This window comes from Periplaneta americana, chromosome 2, assembly GCF_040183065.1.
Source record: "Periplaneta americana isolate PAMFEO1 chromosome 2, P.americana_PAMFEO1_priV1, whole genome shotgun sequence".
Classification (NCBI taxonomy): Eukaryota; Metazoa; Arthropoda; class Insecta; order Blattodea; family Blattidae; genus Periplaneta; species Periplaneta americana.
Window position 1 is genome coordinate 212,462,398 of NC_091118.1, and position 18,177 is coordinate 212,480,574.

The following is an 18,177-nucleotide window of genomic DNA, read 5'->3' on the forward strand; positions in this document are numbered from 1 at the left end:
GTAAGTAGCAAACTTAAAAACAATTCACATGTTCTGGTCATGTAGACAGATAAACTGGTATAAACAGCTCGTTGTCTTGGAAACAATCACATGTTCAATTCATGCTAACAAGAGAATTGATAAACTGCAAACAACCTTGAAAATAATTAACATATGAAGAGTACAGGTGAAAAAAGATGGTCACATTGCTTTGAAGGTTGAGATATTTCAGTATATTAATACAAAATTTATTGCTGTTCTATCTAATATAGGCAGCAAACAGTCTTCTAAAAATTCACATGGTCATTTTATTCGTGCTTATAAATTGATATTTCCAGATTACAACATCACAAAATTTATCAGTGTCACACACAAGATATACCTTCGACACTAATTAATAGCATGTTACATAATTATGTTACGTTACTTGGTAATGTCTCGTCATCATTATTGGTTGCATAACAGCCCCTTTGGACGATAACATTCTTTTGAAGCTCTTGCCATGGTTCTCTGTTTGCTATCAATGCCTGCCAGTTTGTATTTCCCAGTAGTTTAGAGTCTTTAGGCCCGGTACTTTAAATAGGTTAATCTAAATAAGTTAAACCTAATGGAGAGTTTAACTCAGTGTGCTGTATTACACAGTCTCGGTTAAGTTAAACTGTAGTGAAATACGATTGGTATTTACCACAGTCTAGTATATACAGCCACGAAGCTCAATACATAGTAAATATGCATCCACAGATAATTGCTAACCACTAGGATCACTACTATCGCCTCATTATAGACAGTGTGAAATAGTATCTGCACAGTCTGTTGTTCCTAGTAAAAAAAAGGTAAAGGTATCCCCGTAACATGCCATGAAGACACTTGGGGGGCATGCTTTCCATGACCTCAGTACTAGAATGAGGTGGTGTGGTCGGCACCACGCTCTGACCCCCTTTTACCTCCGGGAAAGACTCGGTACTTAATTTTATAGGAGGCTGAGTGAACCTCGGGGCCGTTCTGAAAGTTTGACAACGAGAAAAAATCCTGTCACCACCTGGGATCGAACCCCGGACCTTTCAGTCCGTAGCCAGCTGCTCTACCAACTGAGCTACCCAGCTGCCCTACCCTCATAAACTCAAGCTTCTTAACTGTATATACTAGACTGTGGTATTACTTACTTACTTACAAATGGCTTTTAAGGAACCCGAAGGTTCATTGCCGCCCTCACATAAGCCTGCCAGCGGTCCCTATCCCGTGCAAGATTAATCCAGTCTCTATCATCATACCCCACCTCTCTCAAATCCATTTTAATATTATCTTCCCATCTACATCTTGGCCTCCCCAAAGATCTTTTTCCCTGTGGCCTCCCAACTAACACTCTATATGCATTTCTGGATTCGCCCATACGTGCTACATGACCTGCCCATCTCAAACGTCTGGATTTAATGTTCCTAATTATGTCAGGTGAAGAATACAATGCGTGCAGTTCTGTGTTGTGTAACTTTCTCCATTCTCCTGTAACTTCATCCCTCTTAGCCCCAAATATTTTCCTAAGCACCTTATTCTCAAACACCCTTAACCCATGTTCCTCTCTCAAAGTGAGAGTCCAAGTTTCACAGCCATACAGAACAACCGGTAATACTGCTAGGAAAGAAATGAAGATGATTGCTGCTGTTTTATTATACAGGGTTTCTGAGAATGAATGCTATTGCTGTTAAAATGGCCGATGCTCGTGAACAATCTTCATTAAGAAATATCTTTGTTCTTCAATAACAGAAAAAATATCATAATAAACCTGTAAAGGACGAATACTGCCTACTTTAGTATGCATGTCAGACTTAACCGAGGCTTATTTGAAGGATTTGTAACAAGCTGTTTTTTTTTTACGGTGATGGGTTGCTAGCCCTTTGCCCAACCCCCAAGCTGGAGGACCACTCCTCATCGGCTGTCCGTGACTGCTTACTGTTATTATTCGGTTGAGAAGCTTTTATCATCCAGTCTGCTGTCAAAAAATCTGAAAGTTAGAATTTATGAAACAGTTATATTACCGGTTGTTCTTTATGGTTGTGAAACATGGACTCTCACTTTGAGAGAGTAATTGAGATTAAGGGTGTTTGGGAATAAGGTGCTTAGGAAAATATTTGGGGCTAAGAGGGATGAAGTTACAGGAGAATGGAGAAAGTTACACAACACAGAACTGCACGCATTGTATTCTTCACCTGACATAATTAGGAACATTAAATCCAGACGTTTGAAATGGGCAGGGCATGTAGCACTTATGGGCAAATCCAGAAATGCATATAGAGTGTTGGTTGGGAGGCCGGAGGGAAAAAGACCTTTGGGGAGGCCGAGACGTAGATGGGAAGATAATATTAAAACGGATTTGAGGGAGGTGGGATATGATAGAGACTGGATTAATCTTGCTCAGGATAGGGACCGATGGCGGGCTTATGTGAGGGCGGCAATGAACCTTTGGGTTCCTTAAAAGCCAGTAAGTAAGTAAGTCAGACTTAACCTCAAATAGTTTCTTAATGCTGGCTACCATTGTTATACTCACAAACACATTGCAACCAGACAGAACCATGCATGACCAACTGCGACCGAACTCCATACACAATTAGCTGACTGATGAGCTATAATATTAATGTGCGTATGTTATAAGTTGTGTAGAGTGTTTATGAAACAGATGTCAGTCAAATAATAAAATTATTACTATGAGTTTAGTAATATTAGTTAATATTGTTATGTGTTTATAAAACAGGGCCCAGTATTGCATAGTAAATTTTATCAAGAGACTGTCTACCACGCACAGCACAATGTGCAATAGATTTACAGTAGATTTATGGACACCTCTGAAATCTTCCATCATTTTTAGTATACCTCTATCAAAGGCAATATAACACAGGACAACTAGTAACTGATGCAGAGGTTCAACAGCAAGTTTTCAGAAATGAAACCTGGCCCCGGAACGATTTTTCCCTCGAAATTATTCAACTTAAGGGGAGACTGTAGGTGAGTTAGGGTCAAAATCATTGATTTTTTTTTTTTTTTTTTTAATTTTCCTGATAGTTTAGAGTCCGTTTTATCAAGATGCTATGTATTTTTGTCTGAAAAGGGCAATTCAAATTCCCTCTGCATGACATTCCACGCCCCCTTCAAGTTCTCCATCTCTATAGCGTTACTTTTCCTGTTTCCTGAGGTTTTAGAAAGAAATTTTGTGTTGTTTTGTTGCTCAGTCTGTTTCACCATGCTCCTTTCAGCTGTTTCCCGCCAGTTTATTGTTAGTGTTGTATGTTTTTCTTGTAAGGGAAGAAAAATGCCTCGCCCTAGGAAAATTTTCTTGAAAAGAAAAGGAGGGTGTGGAAGGAAGAGAAAAAGTGATGTAAATAATGGTAAATAATGTTGTAAATAATGTAGATAATACTAGTAATATTGTAAATAGTGCAGTTATTGAAATTAAATGTGTTTCATTAGCTAATATATATTTTTCACACAGAAAGCAAAGTGGAATGAATTCAGGACAATGATGTATGTAGTCAACGAAAATTATCGCATTATCCTGTAAGTGTTACCAGAATGACCTCAGGACTGCTTTGATTTCCCCTTAATCTCGTTCGCACCCTTGGAGTGGAGATCACATCTGTCTTGGTGGTCATCTTTCAGATGAGTTACATGACCCTTATTGTTCCAGACGTATCACACTAAGTGATGGAATCGAGCGGAGTTTGAAGAAGGGCCGTGGCTCTGAACAGGCTGCAGCAGCGCAGTTGGCACCCCTGCTCTGCGTCCAACTTGGGGCTGGCGACGAGGCGGAGGAAGTGTGTAAACTGCTGGCTCCTGTGCTGTCTGTTGTGGCCCATGACACATTTGCCTCGCTCCAGGCCAGAGCCAAGGTACCTGCAGCCTCAGAGTAATTGTTCTTCCTCCTTCCCTGCTTTTTCATTTTCAGTTGAAAGTCCCCCAGATATAACAGTGTGATTCAAACGGTTTTTGTGAAATGTTCAAATATCGACATCCTGCCTGAATACAGATCGCAGTTCATCATCTCATTGAGATGAGATCTGAATATGCTTCTTTCTGAGGCTGTATTAAATGTCGGTTATTTGGCTTCTGTGGATAATGAAGGAACTCTCTGTTAGCTGATTCTGCAAGCCTGTCAGACAATAAGAACCATCTTAGCATGCAGGCTTTCACGGCCGGTGTCTAGTTGAAACGGAGCTTCCGGGCTAAGATGCTGTGGTCTACTGGTGCAGATGTTCCCAGACGTTTCGTCTACTACTGCGGCAGACATCTTCAGTGGTTAGGTATCCTAGGTCGAAGTCTTCTGCTGTAGCAACTGATAACCTGACTGGTTGCCTGTCCTTATTTATAGAGCCGGGGATTGGCCTTGGTGTTCCGTTGTCGCAGCGGTCCGCACCCGTTGGATCACTGTGGCCATGGACTGGTCGTGGCGTTTCGTTGTCGGCAGCCCGCACCTGTTAGATCCCGGTGGCCTTGGGCTGGTCGTGGCGTACCATTGTCGCGTCGATCCGCACTCGCTGGATTGCAGTGGCCTTGGACTGGTTGTTGTGCTCCATTGTCGTGGCGGACTGCACTCGCTGGATTTCATCCTCAGTAACACGTCCAATTACTTCCCCGTCTGTTTCGGGAGGCGATTGAAATTCATAAACATATCAACAACTTCAACTGTAAAGAAGAGGGTCTGAAACTTAACAACTGCTGGCATCCTGTCCTGAAACGCACTCATACTAAACCTGTGCGCAGCGACAGTACGAGAGATGGAAACCAAAATCCAGCGAGTGCAGTCCGCCACAACGACAAAACGCCACGACCAGTCCATGGCCACAGTGATCCAACGGGTGCGGACCGCCGCGACAACGAAACACCAAGGCCAATCCCCGGCTCTATAAATGACAAGCAACCAGTCAGGGTATCAGTTACTACAGGTACTCCTAGCAGGAGACTTCGACCTAGGATACCTAACCACTGAAGATGTCTGCCGCAGTAGTAGACGAAACATCTGGGAACATCTGCACCAGTAGACCATGGCATCTTAGCCTGGAAGCTCCGTTTCAAATAAGAACCATGTCAGGAATTTGGGAGCATGTTCGGATCTCGGTAAGACGAGCTGCAGCTTGCATTCAGGCAGGAGGTGGATATTTTGAACAGTTCATCTAGGTGGCCTGTAGTGAAGATTTCCATACCTATAAGGAATTTACTTACACTTATTTGCTGACAGGAGGCAGAGGGACAAGTGATAAGCTCATCACCTCAAATCCACCTAGTATGCAACTAAGCTATTACTGGGAAGTCGGTAAGAGAGGCTAATTTTTAGCTGAGAGGCCCTAATTTAGTCTTAGAGGTCTTCAACTTGCCTAAGAATTCGAAAATGGGACACACGGCTTAAAGTCCCTCCTGGGGAACTCATGCTCTGGATTTTTGCATCCGGAAAAATTCATACATCTCAGCCGGATTTGAACCCGCAACTCTTGGGTCTAGAGGAGAGAAATTTAAACAGAATGCATCAATATAAATCCAGTAAACAATTGTACTGGAGTGCACTATGATCATACTTGCAAGCCCTACTCAGAAACCAAGCATTTCCGGACCATATTGATATAACCATGTTTTCTTCTGTTATGTTGTTGCAACAGTAACAATTACAAATAACACTTGGGAGGAAATTAAACGCTGAATAAATATGGGAAATGCTGTTATTATTCGGTTGAGAAGCTTTTGTCATCCAGTCTGCTGTCAAAAAACTGAAAGTTAGAATTTATAAAACAGTTATATTACCGGTTGTTCTGTATGGTTGTGAAACTTGGACTCTCGCTTCGAGAGAGGAACAGAGGTTAAGGGTGTTTGAGAATAAGGTGCTTAGGAAAATATTTGGGGCTAAAAGAGATGAAGTTACAGGAGAATGGAGAAAGTTACACAACGCAGAACTGCACGCATTGTATTCTTCACCTGACATAATAATTAAGAACATTAAATTAATTAACATTAAATCCAATGTTTGAGATGGGCAGGGCATATAGCACGTATGGGCAAATTCAGAAATGCATATAGAGTGTTAGTTGGGAAGCCAGAGGGGAAAAAGACCATTTGATGAGGCCGAGATGTAGATGGGAAGATAACATTAAAATGGATTTGAGGGAGGTGGGATATGTTGGTATGGACTGGATTAATCTTGCTCAGGATAGGGACCAATGGCGGGCTTATGCGAGGGCGGCAATGAACCTCTGAGTTGTATAAAAGCTGTTTGTAAGTACATAAGTATTACATATGAGGAATTCATACCTGAAGTTTTGCCCACTTTTTTCGTTACACCCTGTGTAAATTCATTTACTATCATAGGTACCAGGAGTGCTAGTGGATGCATATTGTGCCTTAGTGTGGTTTTGTAGGGCTATGATTGCTGCAGCTATGGTAGAAGGAAAATGGTCAGTAACTAGGAGTGTTTTGTCAGCAGACCCAGTTTGGCTCTGATTAACTTCATGTTGTTTGTTTGCAGTGTTGTTGGGCTCTCGGCTTGTGCAGTTTCTTATCTGGCGGCGAGATGGCTGACATTGTCCACTTGATGCAGTCACTGGAGACCATCTTCTCAGGTTCCTACTTGAAAGGCAATGGAACTGTACCGGTGGTCTCTGCTGAACTGGCATCACTGCATGCTGCTGCTCTCTCTGCGTGGAGCCTTCTGCTGACACTGATGGCGCCAGGCGACGTGTACATGCTTATGTCTGAGGATAATGATGTCTTTGCCCCGTGAGTGTATCATGCTTAGAAATACAAATCCCAGTGAAACAAATGATGTCCATCTGCTCTTGATACCACTTGAATAAATTGTTAAATTCTAGACCCCGTTGTTCTGTAGCATATAATGAGGGAGTGTGTCTCATGACACTCATTTCGGAAGTATTTTCTGTCACTTTCAGTGGGCAAAAAGGGTTCAGTTAATATTGTTAGTGTTGCTATAATTTCATATGGACGTGTTTTACTGTTTGTTGCAGTCAAATATCCCAGTTATCTGAACTGTTGGATTCAGCCCATTTGGATGTGCGGATGGCATCAGGGGAGACCATAGCTCTGGCTTACGAACTTGGTCGCGAACATAATGACGACTTCCAGAGGACGACAACACCTCAGCTGGTGGAGAAGTTGCGACAGCTTGCTACAGACTCCCACAAATACCGAGCCAAGAAAGACAGGAAACAACAACGCTCAAGCTTCCGTGACATTCTGCACTATATTGAGGTCTGTTCCTTCGTCGGTTTATTTATTCATCCATCCATTCATCTGTTTATTTATATATTCATTCATTCATTCATTCATCTGTATATTTATGTTTATTAATTCATTTATTCATGTTTACTTACATGTTCGTTCATTCATTCATTCATCTATTTGTTTGTTCATTCATTCATTCATCTGTTTATATATTTGTGCATTCATTCATTCATCTGTTTATATGTTTGTGCATTCATTCATTCATCTATTTATGTTTGTGCATTCATTCATTCATCTGTTTATATGTTTGTGCATTCATTCATTCATCTATTTATGTTTGTTCATTCATTCATTCATCTGTTTATATGTTTGTGCATTCATTCATCTATTTATGTTTGTGCATTCATTCATTCATTCATTCATCTATTTATGTTTGTTCATTCATTCATTCATCTGTTTATATGTTTGTGCATTCATTCATCTGTTTATATGTTTGTGCATTCATTCATTCATTCATTCATCTATTTATGTTTGTGCATTCATTCATTCATCTATTTATGTTTGTGCATTCATTCATTCATCTATTTATGTTTCTGCATTCATTCATTCATCTGTTTATATGTTTGTGCATTCATTCATTAATCTATTTATGTTTGTGCATTCATTCATTCATCTATTTATGTTTGTGCATTCATTCATTCATCTATTTATGTTTGTGCATTCATTCATTCATTCATTCATCTATTTATGTTTGTGCATTCATTCATTCATTCATTCATCTATTTATATGTTTGTGCATTCATTCATTCGTCTGTTTATGTTTGTGCATTCATTCATTCATCTATTTATGTTTGTTCATTCATTCATTCATCTATTTATGTTTGTGCATTCATTCATTCATTCATTCATTCATCTGTTTATATGTTTGTGCATTCATTCATCTATTTATGTTTGTGCATTCATTCATTCATCTATTTATGTTTGTGCATTCATTCATTCATCTATTTATATGTTTGTGCATTCATTCATTCATCTGTTTATGTTTGTGCATTCATTCATTCATTCATCTATTTATGTTTGTTCATTCATTCATTCATTCATCTATTTATGTTTGTGCATTCATTCATTCATCTATTTATGTTTGTTCATTCATTCATTCATCTGTTTATATGTTTGTTCATTCATTCATCTATTTATGTTTATGTTGTTGTTTTCTAATGCCAGGCGTTTGACAATAAAGTCATTTGACCTCTTGCACTCCAATATTTTTCAAAGATATTATCATGGCCAGCCACTGAAGCACAGATTTTGAGGTGTTCCGAATCCATTTCTTGGTTTGAGTTGCACAATGGCCAGTTAGGGGACTGATATATTCCAATTCTATGCAGGTGTTTGGACAAACAGTCATGGCCTGTTGCCAATCTAAATTATGTTATGTTTATTAATTCATCTATTCATCCGTTTATTTATATTTTCATTCATCTGTTTATATTTATTCATCTATCCATACAAGATTCCCAGAACAACAATGGCTCTATATTTTAACTGACATCTCCTTGCTAACAAATCAAATCGGAGCAGGTGCTGGAGCTATATGCCGTCTGTTCTCCTTTTACAAACCTTGGATTTGGTACTACAAATTTTGATGGAGAAGTCAAGGCCATATGTACGACACTTCAAAAGCTTCTATATCTCGCTATCACCAATCTTATAATGTAGTAGTTGATACAGCGTCGTTAAACTAAATAAAATTTATTTGTTCATTTATTCACTCAATTCATCTTTTTATTTATATTAGTCATTCATTTATTCATCTGTTTATTTATGTTTATTCGTTCATATATTCATTGTTTATTTATGTTCATTCATTTGTTCATATGTTACACAATTCATTCATTCATTGTAATAATTCATTAATTTATTCGTCTGTTTATTTATATGTTCATTCATTCATCCATCTGTCAATTTAAGTTTTTTCATTCATTCGTTAATGTGTTTATTGAGCCATTCATCTGTCTATTTATGTGCTTATTTATTTATATTTATTAATTCCTTTATTTATTTACCGATTATTTTATTAATTTATTTACTTATACAGGGTGTTGAAAAGAGTATTCTATATTTTGAAGGGGTAGTAGTATTCATCAAAACAAGAAAAAAAATCTAATAAACATGGGTCCTAAAATTAATACATTCCGAGATATGAATGGAAGAGTCTGCATTCAAACCTCGGTCGATTTTTCACCCATCTTAATTTTCAGAACGTCACTGGACTATAGCATTCCTGTACTGTAGACGGCCAGGTCCAAATTGCATGGGATCTCTGCTACTTGTACAGGGACTTATTTACTTGTTGGTTGTAAATGACTGAGTTACCCACCTTACTTCATTACTGTTGTAAAGTAGACTGGTTAACACGTGTGTATTAATTAGTTGAACTTGTCTGTTGTAGGATGGTAATCCACCAGAAATCCAGGTTAGATTTGGCCAAGAAATACTTGCACTTGATTCATGGTGTCGGAAAAAACAGTATGATGCATTCTGCCAGGTGAGATATAATAAATAAGCCAACTTTCATCAAACAGTTCTGAATGTAACATAAGTCACAGCTATATAAATACCACGATCAGAAAGAAGGCCCAAAGATTATGCCATTCTCGGCATCAAATTATCCTGATCTACGCATTTTTGCTAGCATTTCAGGGATAATGCTCGTGTTACAAGGTGCTCTGTCCTTGTATACAGACATTTTGGATTATTGCATTTGTTTTATGTCTTTTTCTTGGCCAATATTGTTCAGGGAAATTTGAGTGTGAAAAAGGGATTTATAGTAAAGAAAAAGATAACATTTTGCCAAGAAGTCTTACCATAAACTGCATCAGGCTTCTGATATAAACATACTTATACCTCTAGAATAGATTATTTTATTCTGTGTACTTTCCTTTCTATCTTTTCTTTACAATGATTCGTTCAATTTCCAGGTCCTGGGGTCAGGGATGAATTTACATCTAACAGAGAATGACCTAGTGAGAGAGATCTTTGAACTTGGTGAGAGGTTGTCTCCACCATACTACGCAGCAAACAAACAAACCAAACTGGAACGGGTGAGTACATACCGGGCAACACAAGGATCAGTATTCACACTCTGAATGTTTGAGAATGAAAATAAACACGATCCCTTTTGCAGTTTGAAGGGACTGTGTTAGCAAGTAAAGAGATAGGTTGGAAGTAAATCCCGAAAAGACAAAGTATATGATTATGTCTCATATCCATAACATAGTACGAAATGGAAATATAACAATTGGAAATTTATTCTTTGAAGAAATGAAAAAATTCATATATCTTGGAGCAACAGTGACAAAATATAAACGACACTCGGGAGGAAATTAAACACAGAATAAATATGGGAAATGCCTGTTATTATTCGGTTGAGAAATTTTTGTCATCCAGTCTGCTCTCAAAAAAGCTGAAAGTTAGAAATTATAAAACAATTATATTACCGGTTGTTCTATATGGTTGTGAAACTTGGACTCTCACTTTGGGAGAGGAACAGAGATTAAGGGTGTTCGAGAATAAGGTGCTTAGGAAAATATTTGGTGCTAAGAGGGACAAAGTTACAGGAGAATGGAGAAAGTTACACAACACAGAACTGCACGCATTGTATTCTTCACCTGACCTAATTAGGAATGTTTTGAGATGGGCAGGGCATGTAGCACATATGGGCGAATCCAGAAATGCATATAGAGTGTTAGTTGGGAGACCGGAGGGAAAAAGACCTTTGGGGAGGCCGAGACATAGATGGGAGTATAATATTAAAATGGATTTGAGGGAGGTGGGATATGATGGTAGAGACTGGATTAATCTTGCACAGGATAGAGACTGATGGCGGGCTTATGTGAGGGCAGCAATGAATCTGCTGGTTCTTTAAAAGCCATTTGTAAGTAAGTTAAGATTTTAAATTGGAATATATGAAAAATAGTTTATGGAACTAAATAATATAAATATAATATTCTGATTACTCCAGGGATATTTTTACGTCCATAGTCTTACAGCCACTGTTTTTATCCACTAGTACAGTAATTTTAATATTAAAAGTTTTTCTGCATTTGCCAACAGAGGTATCATTGAACAACGTAAATTATCTCATACGTTGTACACTGTATTCTATTTTACATATGCAGTAAACTTCATTTATATGTTTTAAACAGAGGTCTAAAGATAAAAAAACCGCATTAGTGTGAAAAGTATATAACTGAAATGACATTTAATGACATCTGAAATAGCATTTGGAGACTATAGGGGTAGAACGAGTAAAGTCAGTTTAGCAAAATTTTCACAAGAGAAATTTAGAACTCCTTAGTTAAGCTATCTTTGAGTCAATAATATTTGTACTCAAATATAACACATATTCTTGAAGGATGTAAGATTATTTGTAAGAAATATTAGCTGCTTAGGGACAAAGCTGGCTCCAATTCACAAAAAATTGACTTACTTTGTTCTTACTGTGTGATCTTCATTTTATATAATCAATCAATCTTGTTAATGTATCCAACTATTTACTGACAACATAAAGTCCACTGTAGTCTATTCAGTTGTTGTTTTTCACGAGAAATGAGGGGTATTTTGATCGGTGTTCATTATAGATGCCTGTTGCTAGTAGCCAGAGTTGGGGTGTAGTCAATATATACTGCAGGGCTGTGTCTTCTGCAACTGGTACTGATGATTTTAATTTACTTCCTTTGTGGTTTATGGATGGACAGTATAGAAGAATGTGTTCCAGATCTTCATCATGATTATTACACCACAGACAAGTAGGATTATCAGCAAGATTAATCCAGTCTCTACCATCACATCCCACTTCCCTCAAATCTATTTTTATACTATCCTCCCATCTATGGCGTGGCCTCCCCAAAGATCTTTTTCCCTCTGGCCTCCCAACTAACACTCTGTATATATTTCTGGATTCGCCCATACATGTTACATACCTTGCCCATCTCAAATGTCTGGATTTAATATTTCTAATTCTGTCAGGTAAAGAATAAAACGCATGCAGTCTATGTTGTGTAACTTTCTCCATTCTCCTGTAACTTCATCTCTCTTAGCACCAAATATTTTCCTAAGCACCTTATTCTCGAACACTCTTAATCTCTGTCCCTCTCTCAAAGTGAGATTATTGTTATAATTATTATATAAAATGAAAAAAAGTAGTCCTTTTTTTTTATATAATGAAAAAAAAAAAAAAAAAAAAGTAGGTTATTTTGGACTGCTTGCTTCTAAGGAATAAACCACGCCCTCAAATTGTGATAACTTCCATAATTTGTCCAATTACATCATGGTGTGTGACGAAATGTTTCACTGTTTCTAAAGCAGTAACAGCGCCATCAAAGGACACAAGATTGGTGGAGGTAAGCATGGGTATCTTCGAATTTCCACGAATTTCAAAGCAGGCCTCATCTTATCAATTAACATACACTGTATTTTCATGTTGTTACATTAATGTTAACACAACTCCAAAAAGTTAGTAAGATTATCCATCTCCAATGGATTCCAGCACACTGTGGAGTCATGGGGAATGAAACAGCAGGCACACTTGCCAAGAAAGGCACAACAATAAAAGAAAAGTCTAAATTTAATTTCTCATATTCCTCAATAAAACACTTGATCACTACAAAATTTTCTCATTCATACCTACAAGAAATAGAATCAAATGCTAAAGACAAAAAATGGATTACACTACTTTTCAACCCAGATATAATCCCCCAGAGACCAAGGAAAACAGCAGTTGCAGCCTTCAGATTAGTGACAAATCATGACTGTCTAGCAAGTCATCTCTACAGAATAGGTATCTCAGCTTCACCCATATGTGTCCTGTGTAACGATCCAGCAGAAATGAATGAAGATCACTTGAAGACCTGTGAAGCATTAAGATCAGAAGAAACTACAGTTCAAAAGTATTGGAAAGCACGACTGCTAGTGGCTTCATTGCCAGATGCAAGGCACTAAACAACAACAACAACATTAATGGAAAACCTAATTTTGAGCAAAGTTGATTTAGAACTTATAAATGGGGTTTTGTATTTCCTGGAATTTAAAACAGATCATATAAGTGTAAAGGTAAGATAAGCCTTCTGTCTTCTGGCCTTAGCTATAGGGATTTTTCTGGAGCCTTACAGAAAAACGAGCAAGTGTGAAAAATGCATAAAAAATGTTACTGTGTATTTGTATGCATTTGCAAAATATGTAAAAGTATCCATTCTATAAGACGTTATTTGGTTGCTTGTTCTAGCACCTGATGAACGCGGCAGCTTTCAAGGCCAGGACTATATCCCGGAATAAACACCGTGACAAACGCTCAGCTCAGAGTTTCCTCTAGAACATCGCATGTCGATTGTCTACCATTTTGAATACAGAAATTTATTTATAAGTTATTAAGTTAAACATAGTTATTGGCAAGAATCTAAACGTTTGGGGGGGGGGGGATGTTTCATAAGTAGTTTACTAATTTTGAAGAATTTTATTACACTCTATGATCATAGTTCGGATGTCAATTCATAATTTAAAATTGAAATTTAAGATAGAAACATAAGTGCCATGAGTGCAATATTTGAAGATTGGAGTTTACAAGTTTTCATAAACATTCATATCGTACTGAGTTCTCTAAATTAGGTGACATCCTTGAGTTTTAAATACTTGTTGAAATTGTTTCAATTTTTAAAAAACTAATTATTGTAGATGCGTTCTGAGACATTCTAATTTGAAAACAAGTTGGGTAATTCACAGCAGGTTTTTTAATTACAGTGTCTTGTTGAGTAATTATAATTGTAATATATATATATTTCCATTGTAAATTGTAAGTTAACTTATGTCTTCTTTATTTTTTTAATATATTTTGGAAGATGTATTTATACCATTCTTCCAGTGAGTTTAGCAACAGTACCGTAGGCAGGCTGTAACGTAACCTAATATTTCTCAGGTCCTCTGTGCAGCATCTTAGTGTCTGAGAGATAATTGTTGGTGTTACTACATACACTAAATGTTTTGGATGAATAATTTTATCCGTTTGTTAATTTTTGAGGATATGGTCACTGTATTAGGGAATGAAACCTCGTCTAATTGAGTGTATAGTGAAGGTTTGTGTTAGTGTTACTCTGTCCGAGTCTCATTTAGTCACGAGGTAAGATACTGGAGTTCTTGACATGCAGAAGCATTTTGTAGTGGATGTTTTATGCAGTATAATGCTCAACTTTTTTTACTCTTTATTCTGAGTAGTCTTAACAAATAGCACTGGAAGAATCCCATATTGGGATTATGTACGTAGTTCTGAGAACTATCAGAATTGAACAACAGAGAATTATCTGTTGACACCGAATCCTTCACCCTGATATATATTGGGTGTTGGTCGGGTTGTGTAGTTGTGGTTCCTGACCCAAAGATGGCAATCTTATGCTGTCATATTTGTAGCTTGTTTAAAAAATAACTCTTCCAATTTCACATCAAACCACGGGGCTGTTGTTGGTTTTCCATGGATAAATGGGTTCTTTTCATTTTTGATTCATGGGCATTGATTTTAAAAGATGCCAACAAAAACTTGGGCACTGTTCTGAATGCCGTAACGTGGACTGGGTACACATGAAGCAGTAGAAAAACGTGACGTGTATACATTCTCGTTTTCTTGATTTTTTTTTTTTTAATTTCATAGCAGACAGTGTGCTGATCTAGTATGTGACATAATCAATGATTTTGTGGACCTCTGTTATTGTGAATCTCAGTAACAGACATGTGGCAACTCTGCAAAAAGCTCTCTAAGCTCTAAAGCATTTCAGCAAACATTACTACAGTAAAATTCTGAAAAACATACTTTGCGATTGGTCAAATGGCTTATATTGCAATAGTGATAACTTTTTGAGCTGAATAAAACGAATGTGCATGAAGCTTTTATACAAAAAACAAATTAACAAATGCTAAATTAGGAGAGAATGGAGGATTTAACACCACTGTGGTATTTCGTTTTGCCTTATGACTAGGGATTCTATTTTATGGTGCATAAAAACCTTAAATTTCGATATAAAAATTTGCTTTATTTGGGTGTTATTTCGCACAAAAAATAATCGATGTTATTTGACATTTAAAAAGTTTGACTTTTGTCGTGCAAAATGCATTACTGCATATCCCTACAAAGATTTGAGGCCTGTACAGTATTATCAAGGCAATCTTATCGTTCTTTATACATTTTAACAATACCTACAGTTTTATATCGGCACTTAAACATGTGAAGAGTCCACTGCAAGAATGTTGGATATTTGGAATACATTTTGCAGGAGAAGCAATTGAAATTTTGATATGCTTAGCGCTCAAAGCTTAACTGTGATTTTCCAATCATTACTGGACAATGACTATCAGTGTTAATGCCATATAACTCTGTATGTACATTCTATATGTCTTAAGCTATGCATTGACAGTCTTGGTTCATTTTCGACAAGAAAGTGACATCCATCATTCTTGCAGTGGACTCTTCATGTTGTGAAGAGAAATTTGTGCAACAGACTCTCATATACTTTGAGTGCATAATATAAACTAATAGGCATCAGGAAACACTCAGGCTACTTCTACTTCTACTTTGTCACTCGAAATCTGGTCTGAATATTACAGTCAAAATTCTGTATCGAAATATGGTTAGAATATTGAATTCAAAATTTTGCATCAATATTTGAATAGCTACATTACATTAAAGTTTCATGAAAAAAGAAAAGAAAAAAAATATATATATTTCTCTTGAAAAAGACTAATTTCGAATAAATTCGCGCAAAAACAAAAATTTCGCGTTATTTCGAGATATTTTGACCTTGGAAGGCTTGAAATATAAAATACTTACTTTCGTATCAGCTGAAAACCCATATTTCCGTGGTTTATAAAAACTAGATATCTTTACAAACGACATAATTTTGATATTACAATATTACAGTCAAAATTCTGGATTGAAATATGGTTAGAATATTGGATTCAAAATTTTGCATGTAAATATCAATATTTGAATAGCTACATTACATTAAGTTTCATGAAAAAAATAAATCAGTATTTCTCTTGGAAAACACTAATTTCGAATAAATTCGCGCTAAAACAAACATTTCGCGTTATTTCGAGATATTTTGACCTTGGAAGGCTTCAAATATAAAATGTTTGCTTTAGTGTCAGCTGAAAACCCATATTTCCTGAATCGGTGGTTTATAAAAACTAGATATCTTTACAAACGACATAATTTTTATATTTTTACAGCCAGTGCAATGGATTGTTGGAGAATGTAAACACGACATAGCCTGTTCCTTTCTCTTACGCGCCAATCACACGGGGACTTTGCATGATTGTTTACATTCTCCAGTTATCCATTGTGTCAACTTTACACTCTTCAAAGCTCTGTCTCTGAAATGCACTTCACATAAGCTAACATTCATATAACATGCTAGATGCAAGTGGACTACCATTGATTAAAAGAATGTAACATGCCCTTGGATGTACAATATATTCTGTGCTTAATGAGGTTCACGTAAGGTATGTTCTTTAGAAGCTAATATGGCCATCTTTTCAGTGTTGCCAACTGTTAAAAGATATCGCCAAATCAGGTAAAATCACAATGCTATGTACTGAAACAAAAATAATAAATATTATTTATTTATGATTCACTTATCTCATATTATAATGTATTTTGTCTGGCAACATGAAATTCATTGATTTGACTAAACAGTTTACGATTCATGAGGCTCAACCTAAAAATTATTATTTTTTTTTTTGACCACATGGAATGATTAGTATTAACTCCAGGAACCAAATACCACTTAATAAATAAACAATGTACAGTTAAATTATTTTTTCTACGATAGTACGTAAAGTTGCATTTTACCCACTGTTATCAGTGCGTAAAGTGAGTCTTTAAAACACTAGTGCGTAAAAAAGTAAGTAATCACTTTACGCACTGCTATTCATTTTATGCACTGCCAAAGCAAATGCGATATTCAAAGTACAAACTTCATTCAATCAGAAATCAATGCATTCCCTCGATCTTTCATGATGGAAATATTACAAGTAACACAAATAGGCCTAAGTAACAAATTTAACATACATATCTTACATTTTAACCCTTATTCTGAAGTTAGGTATAGCACTCATTGAATCAAGAAGTAACACTCACCTAGTACACGACGTAACTCTTCACAGATACCCATCATGTGCAGCATGGCCTGCCAAAGTGGTGTACACATTGAAAATTAGTCACAGTCCTACCATCTATCCACAATATGCAGAACCCGAATCACGCCAGTGAAGTGGGTAGGCATTAGATACACCTGTGGCTCGTGACAGGATCATCTTGGCTGTCTGCGCATGCACGTACTTGGTTAATGAGAACCTAAACTAACCAAACCTAACCTTCGTATATTTAAGATGTGTAACCGGAGCACGAAGGGAACTTCTTGATTTGATCTGGAATGTGCACGCGAAAATAAATCCAGGTAAGGATCACACTGGCACGGCATGAGAGCTCCGCACATGTGCCACAGCCAAACTGATCCTGTCGCGAGCCTCTCCTTTAGATACACACAAGTAACATTCAACTTTTTCTAACCACTTTGTTCATTGTATGGCTAGTTTAGACGGCCATGAAATCGTGATCATGAATAAAACAGGCTGTCATTCCATGGATACTTATTTCTTAATGGTTCTGAGTTTAGATGGTCGTGACATTGTGATTTTACAACCTTCCAACTTGAAATACAGCGTGAGTATAAATGATTTCTCTGATTACAAAAATTATTTGTGGACAAACGATTGAAAGTAAAAAATTTTTAAATATACGAGTATATGGAGAAACTCTCCAAGTTTTTAAACACACCTTATAGGTACTCGGGTGGCCGGATAGCTCAGTTGGTAGAGCAGCTGGCTACGGACTGGAAGGTCCAGGGTTCGATCTCAGGTGGTGACAGGTTCACTCAGCCT

General features: G+C 37.0%; 1 protein-coding gene across 2 annotated transcripts in view; it reads left to right on the top strand.

Moving 5' to 3' along the window:
* Ifrd1 (Interferon-related developmental regulator 1) overlaps window positions 1-13,695 on the top strand; it is a 37,196-nt gene extending 23,501 nt beyond the window's left edge. Inside the window, exons 4-9 of one of the 2 annotated variants that reach the window (XM_069819510.1) lie at window positions 3,656-3,857; window positions 6,479-6,729; window positions 6,975-7,218; window positions 9,644-9,739; window positions 10,173-10,295; window positions 13,478-13,694. In XM_069819510.1, coding sequence (XP_069675611.1) covers window positions 3,656-3,857; window positions 6,479-6,729; window positions 6,975-7,218; window positions 9,644-9,739; window positions 10,173-10,295; window positions 13,478-13,564 — 1,003 coding nt within the window. In that variant the 3' untranslated portion in view covers window positions 13,565-13,694. Of the gene's footprint in view, window positions 1-3,655; window positions 3,858-6,478; window positions 6,730-6,974; window positions 7,219-9,643; window positions 9,740-10,172; window positions 10,296-13,477 lie in introns of both variants that reach the window. The other variant, XM_069819509.1, reaches the window with a different exon arrangement.
* The last annotated feature ends 4,482 nt before the right edge of the window (window positions 13,696-18,177 follow it).